Consider the following 21,753-nt stretch of genomic DNA (forward strand, 5'->3'; position numbering starts at 1 on the left):
TGGAAAGGGTCTGGGACAGAGCTGGGCTGGAGGGGGCCCTAGGGAGGTGCTAGCCATCACTCCGAGCATCCCCCCAACCCCTGTCCTGCTGCTCCGTAAAGCGAGAGCTGCATCTGTTCGGCTGCCATAGGACACCCGGTGCCTGGTGTTCCAGGGGTCCTTGTTGAACAAAGAGATGAGACCCCGCTGGGCTCTCAGGTCTCCCTGGGAGAGCTGGCCTGGCTCTGTTGGCCTTTACGCGATGGGCTGGGTGTCAGGAGGCCTTCATAGGAGGGTGATCAGAAGTTCATTATCATGTTTGTGAAAAAGGAGTAAATGCCTCCGAATCTCACACACCCCTGCACACACACCTGCACGCACAGGGCTGCACCTACGACCTGAGCTCCAGGGAATGGGTTAGGGCTTGCTTTGCTCTTTCTCACGGTGCCCCTCCAGCAGCCTGGCCTCCTGGGGGACTGTCTCAGAGCACGGGAGGGTGCCGGGCGGCGCTGAGCTTCGCAGATCCAGGTGCGGGTGACTCAGAGGCTCTCCCACGAGTTTGTGCACCGCCTGCCCTCTCTGCCCGAGGGCCCTGGGCGGCTTCCTTCCCTCCCGGTCTCCGAGTGAAGGTCAACAACACCTGCTGCTTGGATGGGCTGAAACGAAGCCTGCCTGCATGGGCGCCTGCGGGCTCTGGGGCTCCGGGGCGCTTTCTTCACTTCTGAGGCCAAGACCAAGCCCCGCACACAGGCAGAGCAGCTGCCGGTCAGGCCTGCATCCCGCATCACAGCTAACGACCCACACAAAGCCCACCGGTCCCAGGTCGGGGTGTGGGGCCAGATGCCACGGACAGCTCGCGTCTGGCTGCCTGCGTGCTCGATTCCACACTCGGGGGCCACCTCCCATGGCGGACGATTATCTGGCCTGGGTTCGGCCGGCTCAGGGGTTGTCTGCTCAAGTGGTTCTGACAACGAAGGTCTTTCTCCCGCACCCCTCCTATGCCCGGAGCTAGAGCCAGCAGCTAGCTGGGGGGCGGGCCGGGGAGGAAGAGGGCAGGGCCACATTCCCGCTCAGGAGGAGGCTCAGGCCTCTGGAATGTGCTCCCACCTCAGCCTGTTTCCGCGGCATCCTCGACCCTCCTCCCAAATACCTCCTTTCGGAGCGGGTTCCAAGATGCAGAGACAGAGAAATGCCACAAGGGGTTTTATAATAAGGTCTGCACATCATCACCCCAGAGAGCAGTTTTAATTCAATGTTCAGAAGACTTTTCTAGCAATGAGGGGTCAAAAAAGAAAAAAGGCTGCCCTGTGTAGAGCTAAGTTCCCCATTTCTGGAGGAAGGCAGGCTGGGAGGCTGGGAGTCTGAGGGATGACCCCTTCTGTGGTTGTGTGAGAAAGGAAACACTTTCTGGATGCGTGTGTTTTTCTGCATGTTTGAAAACTTTCAGAAAATAAATTTGAAATGGAAATAAAAATAAAATAAAAAATTTAAAAAGATAAATTTTATAAAGTATGCATCTACAACCATGCATTTTTCTGTATGTTTAGAAGTTATTGAAATAGAAATTCTCATTTTTTTAGATTTATTTGTTTGAGAAAGTGAGTGGGAGCAGGGGAAGAGGCAGAGGGAGAGGGACAAGCAGACTCCCTGCCGAGCAGCGAGCCTAACATGGGGCTCTATCTTCAGACCCTGACATCACGACCTAAGCCGAAACCAAGTGTAAGACACTTACCCCACTGAGCCACCCAGGTGCCCCAAAATATAAATTCTCTTTTTTCTTTTAAGATTTTATTTATTTATTTGACAGAGAGACGGAGAGAGCACAAGCAGGCAGAATGGCAGGCAGAGGGAGAGGGAGAAGCAGGCTTCCCTGGGTCCAGCCCCAGGACCTTGAGATCACGACCTGAGCTGAAGGCAGACACTTACCTGATTGAACCCCCAGGTGCCCCAAATTCTTAAAAAAATTTCTCTTCAATTTTGCTTCATAATACTGTTTTGAAAAGGACAGTGCAATTTTGGATCATTACATGGTCATTCCCTTCTGGACAAAATTAGTAAAATCTTCCAGTAATAACATATTGTAGCCGGTGTATCAGGAGTACTTTGGAAGGCTTTGGCTGGAAGCAATAGTAAACTCAACTCTAAAAGTCTCAGATGAACCAGGACTCTCGAGCTAGGTCAGCTGGAGGGAAGGTAGCAGCTCTCAGCTCTTTCTTTCTGCACCATAATTCTTGGTGAGGTAGGGAAGCTGAAGGGACTCCATGTTAGGAAGTTTCCATCTTTGCTGTTTTCCCATGAGGCCCTATTTTCTCATGTTCTAGATGTATATTTTTATTTTTATTTTTTAGAATATTTTATTTATTCATTTGACAGAGAGAGACCACAAGTAGGCAGAGCAACAGGCAGAGAGAGAGGGGGAAGCAGGCTCCCTGCTGAGCAGAGAGCCCGATGTGGGGCTCGATCCCAGGATCCTGGGATCACGACCTGAGCTGAAGGCAGAGGCTTAACCCACTGAGCCACCCAGGCGCCCCTAGATGTATATTTTTAAAGATTTTAGGGCACCTGGGTAGCTCAGTTGTTAGGCATCTGCCTTCAGCTCAGGTCATGATCCCAGGATCCTGGGATCAAGCACCACGTCGAGAAGCCTGCTTCTTCCTCCATCCCCCTCAACCCCATGTTCATGCTCTCGCTCTGTCTCTCTCTGTCAAATAAAGATATAAAATCTTTAAAAAACAAAAAGATTTTATATATTTATTTGCGAAAGAGTGGAAGAGCACACAAGCAGAGGGAGGGACAGAGAAAGAGGGAGAAGCAGATTTCCTGCTGAACAGGGAGCCCGATGTGGGGCTTGATCCCAGGATCCTGGGATCGTGACCTGAGCCAAAGGCAGATGCTTAACAAACTGAGCCACCCAGGCACCCCCTATATTTCTGTCTGAAAACCTAAGAAGCTATGTTCCCACTCCAACAGGGAAGCACATTATTGTCCTAGGCACCCAATACCTCATCACGTCCAGGGAAAGCTGGAACCCAAACGTGTTTTAGAACATTAGCTTTGAAAAAACTTCGGCCCACACTGGAATCAACACCCTCTACCTTCCATTATTTATAAAATAACACCTATTACTCAGTCATTCACCTTTGGTCAGACCCTATCAAAGATTTCTGAAGGAATATGTATCCTAGAGCCCCTTTCCAACATAAACCCCTAGCCCCAAATAACAAAGAGACTCATTTTCATATCCTCTCCAAGTCTCCCAGACACTCTGTCTGCTATTTTCTACCTGTCACTTATGCTATTCAATAAACTCTGCTTCCACTTTCTTGGCTTTCATTTGATTTCTATCCTGCACAAAATTGAGGACCACCTTCGCGGGTCCTGCTGGGCCCCTTCTGGGTCCTCAGACCCAACCTACTACATCATTAGCATGTTGGCCTGTTGTCCTGATGATCACGAAATGGCTGCTTCAGCTCCAGCCATTACATTGATATTCGAAGTAGAAAGAAGAGAGGGATCTCAAGCAGCTCTGTCTCTTTTGTAAGAAAAAGGCAAAAGGCTTTCTCCAAAAGCCCCCACAAATTTCCACTGAAGTCTCCTTGGCTAGAACTGTGTCACATGCTGGCATTAGCTATAAAAGGGACTTTTCCCAACTCTTTGGTTGAGATGGACAAGAGAGAAAAAGGAATGGGAAAGAATGGGTTTGTGGTTGGCTGACCAACAGTGTCTCCTGTGTCTAGAACAGCCAGCATAAGATAATCTCTCTTGCTGTTTTTGTGGCATAAGGCTTAGTGCTGTCTTAGAAACAGTTATGTTATTTTAATTTTTTCCATATGTCATTTCTTTCCTTCCAAAGCAATCCTGAAGTGGAAAGGACAGGAATGATTTCTGATTTGCTATAAGACACTGAAGCCCTGAGAAGACTTGCTATTAGATACCAGCTCTCTGGACTTCTCACCCTGTGTTTTTTCCTGTTGGCTACATGGTCTCTGATTTCATATTTTCTCTCTTTGAGAAAATGTGGTTTTTCCATGGTGCTGATGATGATTTCAGGCCAGAGTGTTTGTCCTCTTTTGCTGAGGAAGGCACGGATCATGGGTATTTTCTGCACAGCTCTAGAAGCAGGAGGTCACCTTGTCCTGTACTCACAGACGTGTCCCCGCAGGGAGCATGAAAGACAAAGCAGACCACAAGTGAATAAACACCACAGCCTTTCTCAGATCAACCTTGGGGACTGTTTTAACCACAAAACTGAACACAAATCCACCTAAGCTGGAACAAAAATGAGAACTAAGAAAGGGTCTGTCACAGCTCTGTGAGCCAGACAGAAAGTAAAAGGGAACTGTGACCTCCTAAGGCCACTTAGCTCCTATCCCTCTTAGGTCCTTATTTCTGGAGTTTCCCAAAGGATTCCTTGTTAAAAGAGGTATTCTGCTTGTTTCTCATTAAGGACGTGGCCTTTTTAAAAAAGATGTATTTATTTATTTATTGGAGCGACAGAGAGCATGTGCGCATGAGTGGGAGCAGAGGGAGAGAGAGAGAATCTCAAGCAGACTCCATGCTGAGTGCAGAGCCCGACTCCGGGCTCGATCCCACCACCCTGAGATCATGACTTGAACCGAAACCAAGAGTCAGATGCTCAGCTGACTGTGCCCCCCCCAGGAACCCCAAGACATGGCTTTTGACCTATAAAAATGCCCCAGAGTTTGTGCTTCTAAGCCTACTTACATTAGAAATTAGGGGTGACTCCACATCCGGGTCCCTGAAGGCTGAGCGCAGTGTCTGCGGTGAGAGTCTCCAAGCTCCGCCCGCTTCCCCCCTTCCGCCCAGCCCCCCCCCCCCCCCCCCCCGCACGGATTTATTTAGATCATTACAGGGACAAAGAGGGCCGCGTCTTTGCACTCTCCTTACTGCCCTCTCTTTCCCCTTCTCTGCCATAACTTTCTCTCCTTTCCAAAACCCATCCTACAAAAACCTCACACCCTACTCGGAGCCGCACAGGGCCACTGGCTCTGAAGCAGAACGAGCCTCTCTTTTTCTCCTCCGGCTCAGCTCCTTTCCCGTTCACCTCCCCTTTGGCCAGAGGTGGAGAGCAGATCTCCGTTCTGCCGTCTGTGACCTCTTACCACGAGGTTCTGGGCGTCCGGAGCCCTGGTGCTCTCCACAGTGACCCCACGGACTGAAATACTGGGTCTCGCTCAGACAGCTGACTGGGGGAAACTGCTGGAAGCTTTGAGGGCCAAGAGGGAACTACCTCCTGTCCACTTGGGAGGTGACCCATCTCTCTCTCTTCGCAGCGCTCCGTCAGTCCGCGCGTGATAAGGAAAGGGAAGGAGGAAGGAGACCAGGATGAAGTGGACGGAAGGTGAGCTGGACTCTGTCTGGAAAGCTCCAGCTCTGAATCCTTAGCCAAGTCACCCGTCCCTTTCAAAAGATAATGCAAGGTATAAAGCCCTTTCCCAGAAATGTTAGCATCATTGGGGGCTCCCCAAAATGCAAGGCATGCACGTGAATAGGAACCCTATAATCGTCTGTGGTTCTGAAGAAGGTTTTCGGCCGCCTCCTTTTTGACCTCAATCTTTCCAGCTGGTCTCTCCGCTCAGATGGAAGACCCTATCTGTGGGCGAAGCCTCCCCGTGATGGGAACCGAAACCCACCCCCGCTCCCCACCCCCAAGTAACTTGGCCTGCCCTGAGCCAGCAAGACCATCCTTGGCCATGATGGACTCCATGCCAGGGATGGACTTGACCTTCACAGCCCACCTGCACGTGCCCACCTACCTTTGCCCCATGTTCTCCTTGGATAAACCTGGAATTACTTTCAGGACTTCAGAGACTGTCTTTGAGATGCTAGTCCACTGTCTTCCCGGCACTGGCCTCACTGGAGTAAATCCCTTTCCTGTTCCACGACCCACTTGTTTCTCTGTCTTTGGGTTTTATCTGCGGTGAGTGGCTGACCCTGGTCCGTCTGGGACCCCTGCACCCCTGCACCCCAGCTACAACTCACTGATACACACACCTGATATTACGTGGACCACAAGGCCAAGAATTCCTATTTTAGAAGCAAGTTAGAAAAAGCTGCTCACACAAGTACCTCTAAAGATGGTGGGAAGTAGATCTTTTTTTTTTCCCCAAAGACTTTATGTATTTACTTCACAGAAACACAGCGAAAGAGGGAACAGGAGCAGGGGGAGTGGGAGAGGGAGAAGCAGGCTTCCTGCTGAGCAGAGAGCCCGATGTGGGGCTTGATCCCAGGACCCCGGGATCATGATCTGAGCCAAAGGCAGACACTTAACAACTGAGCCACCCAGGCGCCCTGGTGGGAAGTAAATGTTAACTACAAAGACATTTCCAAGGTACTAGAAAATGCAGTTAATGTTATCAGAAGAAGAGGGTCAAGCATACAGGGCTTCTCAAGAAAAACCTTAATTCCCCGGGGAGGGGGAAGGCGTCAGTGCTTCCTCTCTTGTAGGTATCTGGCTACGGTTCATGGGAACTCACTGTCCCTTCTGTTTAGAGGTGTGCCGCGGGAACACCAGGCCCATCTGCACTACAACAGATCCATCTGTCTGGGGTGACTTAAACACATCAACCGAAGAACTCAATCTCCCCAAAGTGCTTTATTGGCTTTTGTAAATTTTTGTTTTGTTTTGCTTCTTTCTGCTCTTTATTTGGAGGAGGATGGAGAGTTTTCCAAATGGTTCATTTTCAACTATGTCTGCTTCATTGAGCCAACATGTTTCCAGACTCCTGCTTAGGGTCAGGGTGAGTTCACACGCTGGCGCCATCATGAGCGGCTACACTGGCCTGGAGGTGGGGGGGTGGGTGCGGTGTAGCCCGTGCTACATTAAGACACAACTCCGGTTCAGTGGCTCAACGTGGCAGGGGTTACTTCTAGCTCCTGAAAATTCTGTGCTGTAGGGCGGGGGGGCAGCCGCTCCCCGGGCCACCTCCCCTCTGTGTGTTCCTCTGCCATCTAAGCCCCGTGCACCCTTCAGCGCCCCCTCCCATTGTCCCTGTGGGCCGCGGAGAAGAGTTGGGAGACGCGCTCCAGCCATCCCGTGCGTCCACGTGCAAGGGCGCACAATGCTCTCTGGCTGGCGCAGGGCCCACAGGGACGCCTGACTTTGTGGAGACGGGGAAGCGGGGTCCTCAGTGGGCCCAGAGAAGGCGAGAGCCATGACATATTAAACTTGTACTGCCTCCCGCAGGTGTTATCCGAAATCCACCTCTGGGCCTCGCCGCTGAGCCAGAACTTGAAGACGGAATTCGGAAGAGGAACACGCTGGCTTTACTGCTTCGCCGGGCAAAGGAGGCCGAAGCAGGTGAAGGCCTTCAAAACTACCACCCCCACCCTGGCCCAGAAAGGGACCGGGGTTTTACAGGCAGATACAGGATCTAGCCGGTTTCGATAGGAATTGTGCACTTGCCGTCAGCCTCGTATGTTTTGGGAGAGGGTGGGGATCCTGGGATCCTGAAACAGAAGGCCAAGGAAGGAGGGGAGGTTTGCAGACGAGAGCAAGAAAAATGGTCACTCAGTTTAAAAACGAGCCCAGGGGCGCCTGGGTGGCTCAGTCAGTTGGGTGTCTGCCTTCGGCTCAGGTCCTGATCTCAGGGTCCTGGGATGGAGCCCCACACTGGGTTCCCTGCGAGGTGGGGAGCCTGCCTCTCCCTCTGCCCCTCCCCCTGCTCATGCTCTCTCTCTCAAATACATAAATAAAACCTTTAAAAAAATGAAAATTAGGGGCACCTGGGTGGCTCACTGGGTTAAAGCCTCTGCCTTTGGCTAGGGTCATGATCTCAGGGTCCTGGGATGGAGCCCTGCTGCAGGCTCTCTGCTCAGCGGGGAGCCTGCTTCCTCCCCCCTCTCGCTGCCTGCCTCTCTGCCTACTTGTGATCTGTCAAATAAATAAATAAAAATCTTTAAAAAAAATGAAAATTAAAAGAAAAATTAAACGGAGCCCCGCCAAAGCATTCATGCAGCTATTTTGATTTTTGTTCAACTTTATGCTTTTAAGTGGTTTCACAGGGACAGCTGGAACCGGCTTCAAAGTAGAAGAGATTGTGAGGGGTGCGCGCGCCAAGTGCTCTCTGTGAGCAGGAAAGCTACCCGGGCCTTAGATTTTAAAAATAAACAATATCCTTTCCACTTTTAGCAACGGTGGTGGACTAGAGGCCAGCTACCCCTCCTTAAATGAAGAGAAAAATGGAGAGAATACGTGAAAAATGGGTTCAGATATTGGACACCAGGCGGTGCAGGACTTTGATCCCTGACAGAAGAGAAAGAAGCGGGGTGAGCCCCATGTTGGCCCCGAATTCCTGCCTGAACGCGGATGCCAGGCCCGGAACGGGGAGGGGGAGACTGGATTGAGTTTTGTGGCCTCGCGGAGCAGAGGAGCCAGAGAATCCACGTTCGGTGGGGGGTGGCGCCCAGGCAGCCAGGATGGGAAGGGCAGCCGGAGGAGAGGATTGGACAGAGACGGGGGCCATGGGGGCGCTGCCCGTGTGCGGCCCCCAGAAAGCCACAGCTGGCCACGGAGGGTGGCCCGCGTCTATGTGAGGAGACTGTGAGCAGATTGTGACGCTGTCGCCAGACCTGCTTGTGCCTCCTCTGCTCCCCCATTCACGCGTGTGCGCCTTCTCCCTCTCTGATAAAAAAAAATAAAATCTTTAAAAAAAAAGGCAACACAGAAAGTAGGAAGGTAACGACCCAGACTCGCAGTCCGTCTGTGGGCCCATAGCTGGGACGAGGCCCCCGTCCCGGCCGGGTCAGCTCGCGGCCCTTAGTGTTTGTTGTGTTCAAGCCGTGAAGGAAGGATCTCGGTTCTGTTCCGCGACCGATGGGGCAGAACCTCCTGGGGCCACTGCCTTTTTTTAAGTGACCAGGGTCTGAAGGGTCTGACGGCTGCAAAACCCTCCCTTTGCAAAGGGACCGAGTCAGTCTGGGGCCCGCACAGACCTCCTCTGCTTCTGCTCCTTCTCGGTTGTGGGGCGCTGTCAGCGGGCGCTGGTCCCTGTGATCTGTGGGAGCTGCGGTCCTCTGCGGCCCCCATCGTTGCTGGACCCAGGACCCTGCCTGACACAGTGACTCCGGCTTGCTCTTGGCAGCGTCCGGCCTGCTGGCTGTCCCTTCCGTGGACCGTGGCTCCCATGCCTGACACGTGGCCTCTCCCTGAGGTCCGGGTGAGTCCATAATCCTAAGAGCCCCCGTGTATTAAAGAAGTAGTGAACTGATCGCTCCGTACGTGTGATTCTAGGGACTCTGCATCCCTAACTTTTCTAGTATTGATCTCACTTTTTTTCTCATCTTCACTGGACAATTATTTCTATTCTGATGGCTAAGAAACAAAATAGAAAACCGCTCTTGATATCTGACTGCCAAATGTATGCAGGTGCCAGAGAATGGAATCAATTACAAAGATTCCCCGAAGTAGGCAAACCGGAGGGGAGAAGCCTCACCCTGGGAGCGTGAGGTGAGCAGGTGCGGCGGCCGTCAGGCTGGGGGGGCTCCAGGACGGAACAGCCTCCCTCCGGGCCTGTCACAGGCTTCACCTTAGCCTTCCAGCCAGACTACGTCCCACGACCCTGGACTGAACGTCCAGACAGTAAGCCCAAAGGGCCTCAGCCGATGTGGATGCCCCCCAGGGGGACCGTGGTGTTGCGGGTGCGGCTGGGAAGGCACAGGTGGGCACGCCCACAAGCCTTGGGGAGAAGCAGTCTCCCTCCCTGTAACTCAGCCAACACCAACTCTGGGAAGAGGGAAGGTTCTGGAGCTCCGCTGGCATTCGTGAAGCATCAGGGTCTGCCAAGGCAAAGGGAATCAGGGAATGCGCTCCAGATGTGGAAGGGGCCAGAGAGACCTGGAGCAGAGGCGTGCCCCTCCTGGACTCGGACGCCCCCGTGTGTGAAAACAGGCAGTGACTATTCTAGAAGACAGTGTGGGCAGCCACGCCTCACCTCATTACTGCTATGGAGTGAGTTCGTGCTTGCTGACCGCTTTGATATCAAGAAGGTTTGGAACAGAAAGGGTGTCCCGACACTCAGCCTGGACGGCACCTGCTCAGAGGCCCCCCCCTTTGTCTCCTGCTCAGTGACATGTGTCTGGAGCGGCTGGTGCAACTGGCGGCAGGGGTGACAGGTGATGAGAGAAGGTTCTGGGACACACCCCATCCTGCCCTGAAGCCCACTGGGACTGTGTTCCAGAGGTCCCTTGGGGTGGCTGTCCCAAAGAGGTGCTGGCCCCAGCTGAAGCCAGGAGGCCGTGGTCCTCGGGCCCCCAGCCTCCTCCTCTCTAAGCGACCCACGGAGATTCCCAGAGCCGGGAGGGGCTCTGGGACAAGCCCACGCCTGTCTTGGCACTCCGCAGAGGAGGGGACTGAGGGCAGAGAACCTGTGAGACTTGTTCAAGTTGACAGACGTTGTTGTCAGACTTGACGCTCCACCTCACAATTCAGGTGTCTTTATGCTACGGAGGGTTCCTGCAGGGGAAGGCCAGTCTTCACACTTCGGGGGGCTCCTCAGTGCCGGGGCTGAACTCAGCAGCGTGCGCTGAGGTCTGTGCGGTGTAGAGGGAGTCTGTCCAGCGCTCGGCTCTGCTCCCTGGTCCCAGTGCTGCGGTTTTAGCCTCACCGAATCTCCTGCTGCCTCTATTCCCCATCACCCTGGGCTCTTTTATATTTTACTGATGACCGCGTGCATTTATTGAGCATTACATTCCTCATCCACGTGCATTTACTGAGCACCTTCTGTATGGACCCGGGACCATCTATTAGCCCCCAGGCAAAGAGTAATTGTCTGTTTGCTTTATATATTTTTTAAAAGATTTATTTGGGAGAGAGGATGCATCTGAGTTGGGGAGAGGGACTGGGGGAGAGAGCCTTCAAGCAGATTCCCTGCTGAGCGTAGAGCCCAACTTGGGGCTCAAACCCACCACCCATGAGATCATGACCTGAGCTGAAACCAAGACCCAGACGCTGAACTGGCTAAGCCCCCCAGGTGCCCCTTGTCTGTTTGCTTTAAAGTAGGGCTTCCCAGTTTGGGTACTCTGGACATCCTGGGTGGATGATTTTTTATGGTGAGGGCTGTTCTCTACATTGGAGGACGTTTAAGGCCTCTCGGACTTCTACCCACCAGACCAGAGGACCAGCCTCAGGAAATGCGTTCTGGAGACACCGTGACCTCAGGCTGAGAAGACTTGCAGGAGAGCCGAGGGGGCTGTGTACCCGCTCCCTGCCACATGCTGTGACGTCACTTTATCCCCAGGGAGGAGCACATGACTCCAGAATGCTGGTAAACTTAACATTACTTTCAGGAAGTCAGTGGCTTTTCTCCAGGATGAATGACTCACCACCAACCCCACTGCACGGGCTTCCCCAACTCTGCTCCATGCACTCCCTCTGCAGTGGAACTCCCCAGAACACTACCTTCGCAACTTCAAGCCGCTGGTCTGGCCTGGCCCAAAGGACACCCCTTGCTGGTCTCTCTACCCCCCCACAGAGCTCTGCCAATCCCAAAGACCGATTGCTTCCTTCAACTTCCTGTTTTGGTCTAAGATGCGGCCCATACTTCCACCTCCGGACCTTTGGACGTACTGTTGACTGCCAAGCGGAACAGTCTTCTCCCCAGAGGTTCCACGGCCTTTAGACAAACTGGCTCATCGTCCCCTGCTCCGTCTGGGCCCTCTGCCTGCTGCAGGAGAGGCGTGTGTGGACGGCCTTGGCAAGGACACTGACCCCATTCTTTCACTGTGTCTTCACCTCTCCTCTCCAAATACTGATTTTTACAGCGTCGAGATTTGTAAAGATTATAAATTATTCTGTAATTATAGCTCTTCTGTGATAAAGATTGGTACAAATAAAAATCAAAAATCAACATATCCTATAGGAACCACAAAATCCACCCTAGGTCATTAAAATTTTGCATCTTGAAGGAGCATTTTCCAAGCATCAATGTTGCAATGGGTAATTTTTTCACTTTCAAATTCCTGTTACTTTCCCTGGCTCACAGCCAGCTACAATTTTTCTGAGTATCTCCTGCCATCCTTTTTCCTTAGGTTCCTTTTTCATTTTCCTGGCCTCTTCCTCAGACCAACAGGGCCACCAATAGGGCCATCTGTACAGGGTGTACAGATACTTGATGTGGGGCCCAGAACAAGAGACGGCTTCCCAGCAGGTCCAGGCCGCCAACACAGGCTGCTCTGCTCCTAGGCTGGGGCCATGGGATCCAGCACTGCCAGTGGCACCTGGAATGTCAGAGCAGTCAGGGATGCCATCTGGAGCCTTTGGCAGGGCCCTAGAGGTGAGTAATAAAGCAGGCCCTTAGGATTTTGGAGCCAAGCCTTGCTATCACCAACCCCCCAACCCGATAATGATTCCCCTTGTGAGAAACAGCTCTGGGTTTGCTACTGGGCCTCAGTAGAGACTAAACACCTACCCATGGGCCCAAGCTACCCATCGCGACTGGAGCTGCCATCGTGAACTGGGTGCTGTTCCATCGGGCCATGAAGTTGGGCACACAGGGCAGCACCCCATCAGCAAAGGGAAGTGGAGCGTATGTGAACAGGCCCTGTGGGGACGAGTGGCCCACAGGCCCACGGTCCGCACTCCGCTACACCATCCTCCTCTCCCGGCCTGACCTGTGGCTGCCTGGGGAGTTGCCGAAGGTCAGCCAAGGGACGAAGAGAAGCCTCAGGCCTGGTTTACAGATGGTTCTGCACGGGATGTAGACGCCACCTGAAAGCAGACAGCTATGGCACCATCTTCCCGGGACACCCCTGAAGCACATGGTGAAGGGACAGCCTCCCCGTGGCCAGAACTTCGAGCAGTGCGCCAGGCTGCTCACGCAGCTCGGAAGGACAGATGGCCTCATGGGTGACTGATTCCCTGTCCATTCTTGGGCTGTGGCCATGGTCGGGCTGATGGATGGCAGATACCTGAAAGGAACAGGACTGGACAACTGGTGAGAAAGACATTTGGGGAAGAGGAATGTGGACAGACCTGTCCTCAAAAAAGTGAAGATCTCTGCGTCCCAAAATGCCCGTGAAAGATGGCCTCAGAGAAGAGGATTTTAATCTTCAAGTTGCTAGGATGACCCAGTCTGTGGACACTAGTCCACCTCCTTCCCCAGCTGCCCTGGTCACGTCCCAGTGGGCTCCTGAACAAAGTGCCACGGTGGCAGGGACCGAGGTTATGCGTGGGCTTGGCAACGTCCACTTCGCTCACCAAGGTGGACGCGGCCATGGCCACTGCTGTGTGCCCATGAAAGGATTTTAACTGTCAAATTTTCTTATTTTGTTTGAATACTGTGTGCGTGTGTGTAGAGCAAGTATTTGATTTCTTTCCCCTCTTACTCTCTTATCTTGTGACATGAGATTTTTACATCACAGGATTAGGTTACAGCACATGGAGACAAGCCAACATCACTTCTCTCTCTCACACACACACACACACACACGCACACCCCCGTAGGCTGCTTCTCTACGGATCGCGAATATGCTCGGTCGGCATCAGGATCTGTGCTTACAGCTCTTTAGTGATTAAGACGTGCTTCTAAGACTGGTGACTCTGACTTAAGGAATTAAAATATTAATTCATATCAGGAGAATTAGGTTTTGGGGAAAAATTCATTATCTGGACTATTTTTAGGAGCTGGAAGCAAGAAGCAATTATCCAAAAAAAAAAAAAGAACAATAAAATAAGAAAAAAGGAAGGAGGAAAATAAATCACACAAACACCAAAAATGTTTTTGAAAAAGTGCTTTCAGAATTTACTGTACAGTCTTTTTTTTTTTTTAAACAATTTACTTATATGTTGGCTTCTACATGCTCTTACATTTGTGTAAAACATTTATACATATTCTTTACAATTTGTACATATATTAAATGGCTGTATCATAAACATTGTTCTATGAGATTTTATAAAAGAAAAATCAAGTAGGGAAAATTACTTATAAAACATTAACAAAACCCGTGATATTAAAGAGCAAGAAATTCTCATACTCATGTTCATTCGATTTCCTCTGCTACTTATTTTTTGGTTTCATTTTATTTGTGCTGGCCCGAACCTTCCATCGTCTACACTGTCATCGCTAGGTCAGGAGAATGAAAGCAGTGGGGAGAGGTCATAAGGCAAGTGTGGGGGATGGGCTCACTGGGCTGCGGCCGTGAGGGGGGGGGAGGGGCGGTGTGCGTGTCTGAGTGCTCGGGTTTAAAGCTGACAGTTGGCCACCATTAGCTTTCGCTGTGTGCCTCCGTCTGGAGGCCAGTGACCAGAAAAATCCCCTCGCAAGTTCCAGATGCGGTCAGGAACACACTGACCATCACGCTGTCCTTACAGAGACCAAAAGCTCCAGGGGCCGCTGTGCACGACTCAGCCTGTGACCCTTATCAGTCCCTAAGCGCTTCCACCTGGGGGACGGAGAGGCCTACCACGCTGTGGTTTCCACGTTTTCAGGTAACACCCCCGTTCACTTGTCTACCCTCCAAAGTAAGTGGCAAATCACGGCCTCGGAAACAGGTCTCAGTACCTCTGACTCAACAGCTGAAGACACCAATGCGGGGCGAAGCTCTGTGGGGAGGATGTCTGTTCCCCCAAGCAGACGCCCCAGCGCAGCAGCTCCGGCCCTGGGAGCAGAGGCAGAGCCCTGTAGACACGTGCCCACCCCTGTCAATGTATTCCTTCTGGCAAGAACCATGCCTTCACCAGGCCTGGGGAGGAAGCCCCCCCACCCCTGTGGAAGGGGACAGTCAGCAGTGTTCCTGAGGGAAGTGCGGGCAGTGAATGGGATCCTGGGCTTTTGCTGCACTGCTCGCGCTGAGGGGACACGTGAGCCCCCCTCTCCTGCCCTGAGCCTCCTGGGAGGGCGCCGGCGGCCCCCAGGGCCCCTCCCGGCTTCCTCCCTCGGGAAACAGCAGCCCTGGAGTCATAAATGTGTCAGTGAAAGGCATGTAGAGCTTCCTAAGTAGATAGGAATCCCACGGGACTGAAAAGAGTTATAAAAATATACAAACATATATATTTTTTATTCTGGTATATTTCATATTTTTAAGAAAGCAATTAGTAATTATCTGACATTGGGTAAGACCCAGAAGATCATGGACGACGTACAAATTACAATTTTATGTAAAATATCAGTGGGGGAACCCCTAATTTTCCATTCAAAATTCTGATAACTTTAAGTACTTTCCAAAAATAGAGACAATTTCCATTGTTTTCAGTAATGGATGTGGAAACGAACCAAAGAAGACTAACCCCGTTTAGGTTGGTTAATAAAATAGACACAGTTTTTTTGCAACTCTTTTTGGTTTTCGGTCTTTCGTTCCTTTTTGCTTTTGATGAAGGGGGAAGAAATAAAACTGCATTGCCCAAAGTCAGAAAGAAGCACTTCGGAGTTCTCTTGGTGTTCTGTTGTGTTCTACATAACCGGGAAGCGGCCGAGGGCCTGCCTCAGCTTTTCTGCGATCTGGTGAAGAAACAAGACAACCTTGAGACGCCCAGTCCCACCAGGGCCCGACAGCATTCCCCCCTCCCACCTCCTACCAGTCAGACGCTGCAAACATTCCAAAGGCTTCAACTGGGCTAAGCTTCAAGTCTCCTCCAGCACCAACCAGCCACGGAGCCCTCCCCAACCCCCGATGGTGCCCCCAGCTTGCAGGAGGCCCCCCTTCTTTCCGGCACAGCCCCCGTCTCTCTCAGGAGCAGCATCTCCAGACCAGGGGTCCGGCGGGGGTGGGTGTCCTACTTGCACGATTGCCCTGTCTTGTCGGACACCCGTGGACTCCCGGGCCCCCGCTGCCGGGCACGCCTCCCAGGCCGTCGGCGCCCCCATGACAGTGCTGGTGCGGGACCGCAGCCGTGGCTACGTGCCCAGGCCTCCCCCAGGGAGAACACACGCTCCCCAAGGACACAGATGTCGCGGCCGTTCTTGGAGCCCAAGGATCTGTGCTTAGTGCTTAGTATATATTACGCGCTTAATACAGGTTTGCTCCACTGAAAAGCAAGTGAACTTTAGCATTCAAGCACTGCTTTCTCCTAAAACTGTTACATCCGACAAGGACACTGATTAAGTGTCATCAAGTCACAATGTCCTTGATAATTAAACCTCACTTGGGCTTGAGATTATCTAACAAATCAACATGATTGGGGTTTCAAGAGGTGCCCTTCAAGGCTCTTCTACTGCAGAACAACAGCAACCTGGATTCCAGTACGCCAAGGCAACCGTGGGGCAGCGCTAGTTAACACAGAGAGCCCAGGAACTGCACGCTGGAAGGGACAAGTGTGCTTAAGGGAATTCCTTCTGGAAGCTGAGCTCCCAAACTAGCTGCTTCCCACACACGATTCACACTCTGCGGCAAGCGCCCTGGTCACAGCTGCCGTTCAAGGATCTGCTGCGGGAGCCCCACACTTCCCGCACTGTCTCGCCCGAAGGGGACACGTACACGGACGTTGAGTGTGGGGCTGGTCTGCCATCGCCCTCAACACACACGGAGCAGAGCATGGCGCGAGTGGGACACTGAGCATGGTGACCCGCACGGGGTCAACGATACGGTTCGGGAACTTGCCTTCAGGTGCCGGAGTTTCCGCTTACACGCTACCTCTCTGTTCTCTGCACACGCCAGTAAACAACAAAATTATGCAGAGCACAAAAGCTTACATTTCAGTGATCGTTCCCTAACTGAAAATATGTGAGGTTTCTCTCCCTCTCGTTTTCTCTCTGAGGCTCTTCTGGTGCACAACGAAAGCTCCTTTGCGAAGTCTGCCCGCGGGGCCAGCTCCATCCCCACTGAGGGCCTGCAGAGCCGGGGGCCCTCCTGTCCTGCACTGTCCCCGGGCACAGAGAGGCTGCGGGCACAGAGAGGCTGGGGGTGGGGACCCCCCCGTAGGACTTCTAGGGGCCTCACAACTAGCATCCACTACCCCTTCTTCCTTACGAGAAAACTTTTTTAACCCAGTGGGATTCAAAAAGGAAAAGGCAGATATAATTCAAAGGGATTTAAAAACCCCCTACTCCATAACTAACCTCCTTTGGTTTATTACGTAGGATTAAAAAATACAGACAGACTAACTTTATATATGGTCAAAGTTACGTGAGCACGAGTCCTCCACGTGCGTGCGTGTGTGCAAAGGGCCCGGGGCGGGTGGCCAACTTACTGTTTCATAGAACTGCACCTGCTGCTCCAGGTACAGGCGGATGACGCTGTTGTAGTCGTAGATGCGGTTGCTGTGGAAGTGATTCATCTCAGCTGCAACAAAAACCAAGGCATCAGTCAGACCCCCTGGCCTTCCACAGGCCAGAGGGCTTGCTCCGCTGAGTTGCCCCGGTTGGCCTCAGGGCAGGGCCAGTCCCTGACAGATCACTTTGCAAAGAGGCTAGAAAAATCATCTGCATTGCTGAGGGCAACTGTACTTCCCCGCAGAGGGATGATTCCTGTTGACGTGCAGATGAGACACTGCGCAACCCAACACACACAACCACCCCGTGTGGACTCTGCTCTCCCAGAAGGGACGGAGCAGGAGGCTGGCGTGGGGCTCCCTCTCTGCAGACTGTCGGTGACACAGGACCCAGTGAGGCCCCCAGTGGGTCCCACCCCGTCCCCTCTTGCAGCTGCCTGGACAGGTTTCTCGGGGCGCCCTTGAAAGGCTGTAGGGATGGGGGAGTTGCAGGGGGACCCTCTTCTGGATGGACTTGGCTGCTCGGAGTATCAGGGCTCCCAGAACCTAACCTCTTGCCAGGTGAGAGGCTCTGGACCCCTGTTCTCCAGCTCTGCTGAATTTATGTCCTCACAGATGGCTCCCTTACCGCCTCTGTCCCTCGGGACCAGCCCCGCGCCCCCCAACCACCTCAGCAGAGGCCTCGCCACACCTCCACCTGCCTCTTCCCTCGTTCTGTGCACCTAGCAAGCCAGCTGCTGGCACACACGCCCACCGTAAGGGCGCTGTTTTGAGTCTCGTATTATCTGAAGTCGTACAAAGCTTCTCCTTTATCTGCTCGGAAAACTTCACACACAAGTTCAAAGCCAAATCCCCCATTTCAACCCCTTCGGAAGCCAGATCTTCTCTCAGATTTTTCCATTCCCGCCCCTAGCTGCCTTGGCTCTGGAACCCTTTCAGACACTCTTGCCTCTGTCCCACGCACTCCCTAGTCCTGAGGGCTGTTCCTTGGGCAAGTCTGCAAACGCGCTTCCTTCTCTCCCCGAGCACCATGTCTTATTCGTGCCTGCGACTCTCAGACCACAGAGGCAGCGGTGTCCTGCGTGGGCTTTCTGACGACTGCCCGCCAACCTCTCCCACCCTCTCCCTGAGCTGTGTACCTCCCTGCCCCTCACCATAAAGCCTTCCAGTGGCCTCTTAATGCCCCCAGTAAGACCAGGCTCTTCTGCCAGCTCTCAAGGCCCGCCACCATCACTGACACTTATCCCCCAACAGCCTGTAAGTTGATCTTCCTCCTGAAGACCAGTGAGAAAATCTTGTCCCGCTATTTTGTGTGGGTTTGTTCAAACCAGAACATCCTTCCCCTTTGTCCTTTGCCCGTGCCTGCTCTGTCTGTCTACCGAAACAGGAAAAACCCGTTCATGGCTCCCGTGTGCCGGAAAGCACTCAAATATATAAAAATTATTTAGTATCTTTTTACTAACACTCAAATTTTGCTGAAAAAGCCATGTCCAAACTCCCTTCACATTCTCTGGTCCTGGGGGACAGAGGTTATAAACTGCTGAAAGCTGAACTCTGGAATCTAACACAGCATTGCGACAGGAGCAGAGATGAAGGAAGGATCTTCACTGTCTCTGAGACCTGATACAGAAGCATGGGCTTCATCAAGCTGGCTCTCCCGGCTCTCTCAATCGGGTCCATCTGCATTAACGCTGGGACCCTGCAAACAATGGGCTTGGGAGGAATCTCTAAATCAGCTCTTGTCGGCTTAGCTGTGGTCCACAGAGGGCCTTCTCTCCAGCCAGGGAAACGACAAGGACTGAAACCGTCTCTGTGAGCGACACCCAAACCCGGGCCTTACCTTGCAATGCGTAAGACATGGTGCCAACTCGCTTCACCATGTTCTGTTTGTCCTGGGGGGTGATTTTACTGGTGGCCACCAGCTTATCACTTTCTTTCACTTTCTCTATCGCTCCCTGTGAGATATGAACACAAGAGTGTTAATAGAATGACGCGCAAAGGACCAGCCTTTCATTTCACATGCAAGATGCCAACGTCTTCTACAACTGACCGGTCACCAAGTAAGAAAGCAGGCGAGCGCCTGAGTGTAACTTCCTGCAAGTCACTTGGAAGCAAAAGGGTTGCTATTCTTGAAAAACAGAGCTAAGCCAAAATGGACAGTTTTCTGCTACAGCAGCATGAAAAGCAAACAGCACTCTGTTTCTGTAATATCCGAGCCCGTGCCAGGACCAGAGGTGCGCAGGAGACGGACACAGGCATCGGGGTTTAGAATGATGAGGGACATGGGGCGCCTGGGTGGCTCAGTGGGTTAAGCCTCTGCCTTTGGCTTGGGTCATGATCTCAGGGTCCTGGGATCGAGCCCCGCATAGGGCTCTCTGCTCAGTGGGGAGCCTGCTTCCTCCTCTCTCTCTGCCTGCCTCTCTGCCTACTTGTGATCTCTGTCTGTCAAATAAATAAATAAAATCTTAAAAAAAAAAAAGAATGATGAGGGACAGTCTGTGCTCGCACCTGTGCGCTCTCTCTCTGTTCGGGGCGTGCTGGCTGGGGGTGCTGGTACAGGTGGGCTGTCACCTTTACTTTGGTTTCTGGGAGGAGCGCTGCCCTGATTTCAAATTGATACTCAGGCGGAAGGAGTGAGAGCGCTGCTGAACGTCTCCCACTCCAGGACCATCACAGTGCTCATGAGAGCGGTCTGGGAAGAAAAACTTTATGCTCGTGCATAAGCCAGCCGCCCTGCCCAAAACTCTCAATTGCTGGCCTCAATCCCTATGACAAGCTGACTATTCTGAGTTGGCTTTTTTAACTAAGATTTTTACTTGTGTTATATTTACTTATGTTAATTCCCCCTAGTTTTGTTGAGCTGTAACTGACATACAGCACTGTGTGAGTTCAAGGTGAGTGCAACCACAATGGCCTGGCGTCTGGCCCCTGGGCAGTGACCACAGCGACTGCTGCTCACGTCCGTCACCTCCCACACGGATGAGTCTGTCTGATGTTTCCTTTGTGGGGACACTTTTTGAGATCTGTGCTCTCTGTACCTCCGAGAGACCCTGTGCTCCCAGGCTCACCGCAGCCTTACGCACAACAGCCTTGGTGTGGAAATGCCTTTGAGTGTCCACTGGTGGACGGTTTGGTAAAGAGAATGCTCTCAGTTTTATATTAAAGTATCTGAAGTTGCACACTTCCCCTTCCTGACGCTCGGATCATTAAGCTGAACGCTAAAACGGCCACATGCCAGGACTACCAGGGCCGCAGACCAGCCCTCTGTAGAGATTTTCCTAATAAATCCAAGTACATCACAGTCCCCTGGAGTATGACAGTTGATAAAATGTCCCTATTCTGAACTAATACGTAGAGTCTGAAACAAACAAGCCAGAGTTGAAATGCAAGGACACCCAAAAACATTTCAAGATTCAGTTTAAAAATACCTTTATGGTGGGAATTATATAGTTTTCTTATTAGTACAAAAATATAAAATCTATGCTGATCATTTAAATTTTTATTAGGAAACCCTTTGTCAGGCCCAGGGGGACAGAATATCTGACTTTGTCTCGACGGGGAAGGGTCTTTGAGGACCTGCCCCAGCAGCTTACAGGGGTCTCATTAGTAAGGTCAAACTGTATTCCTAATCTTATCTTGAATTTGCAACAGCGTGATTATTTTGTTTGCTACCTGGCCTAAGTATAGGCATAAAGGAATCTTTTTCCTACACTTTTGTTTCCTCAAAGTAATCTCTTTACAGAATAGAAGAAACCAGAAACTATGCATAGTGTTTCAACAGCCCAAGGGGCTCTAGTCGGTTTCAGAAAGCTCCCTCCCATTGCCCCCCACGCAGGGCCATGCCGAGTGACAGGGCCCACGCGGTGGCCATGGGCCGTGGCCCCGGCTCCCCATATCATCTTGTCCGCACTTCTGTGATCAAATTACCTTGTGGGCGCCGATAATATCAGGGAAGCAGCCGAGGAAACCTTTATATTCATGATTACATTCCATGAGGAAATGGAGATCTTTCTTTGGCTACAACGAGACACAGGTTGGTTATTACTGGCAGAGAAATCTAGACCGTTGAGGATAAGAAAAGGGTCGTACTGGAGGACAGTATGGGCCAAGCCCTTGGTATGAGTTACTGTCTATCAAAGGCTAAGGCATTCAGCATAGTTTTCCTGCAAGAAAACAACCTCAAGGCTATTACATTCTCAATCGTAGTTTAGAGGGAAAATAAAATATCAGATGATTTTTAGGCTGGCTGGTCAAGTTAGTTACTTTGAGGTGGTTTAAAATATGACACTGTATGGGCAAAAAACTAATACTATTTATATATAAGCAAATAAGACGTAATCATTTAATGTCTACATTTTAACAGAGAATATAAATTATTATTAAAAATCTGGTAGTCATCTTAAGTGGCAACCTAAAATTTTTCTGTTTTTCTGAATTATAATTTTTAATAGCTATGTTAGGCACAGTTCTAAAAATTCATCTTTTCCTCCAAGCAGTGGTAGTCGGTGACCAACATGAAGGTGTGTGTGCGTGTGTGTGCAGAAGTATGTTATTTCAGGAGGTCACCTGAGAAACTTTAATTCGGGGACTTGGAACAACATCAATGTCTA

At 51.6% G+C, this 21,753-nt stretch overlaps 1 protein-coding gene across 2 annotated transcripts in view; it reads right to left on the reverse strand.

Annotated features, from left to right (window-relative positions):
- Positions 1-13,713: 13,713 nt before the first annotated feature.
- Positions 13,714-21,753, reverse strand: part of SNX9 (sorting nexin 9) — a 105,275-nt gene continuing 97,235 nt past the window's right edge. For both annotated transcript variants that reach the window (XM_032338620.1, XM_032338619.1), the window contains 4 exons: positions 21,071-21,160; positions 18,984-19,098; positions 17,123-17,214; positions 13,714-15,434 (listed from right to left, as the gene is read on the reverse strand). In XM_032338620.1, coding sequence (XP_032194511.1) covers positions 15,387-15,434; positions 17,123-17,214; positions 18,984-19,098; positions 21,071-21,160 — 345 coding nt within the window. In that variant the 3' untranslated portion in view covers positions 13,714-15,386. The remainder of the gene's footprint in view (positions 15,435-17,122; positions 17,215-18,983; positions 19,099-21,070; positions 21,161-21,753) is intronic.

Source organism: Mustela erminea, chromosome 4 (genome assembly GCF_009829155.1).
Source record: "Mustela erminea isolate mMusErm1 chromosome 4, mMusErm1.Pri, whole genome shotgun sequence".
NCBI lineage: Eukaryota > Metazoa > Chordata > Mammalia > Carnivora > Mustelidae > Mustela > Mustela erminea.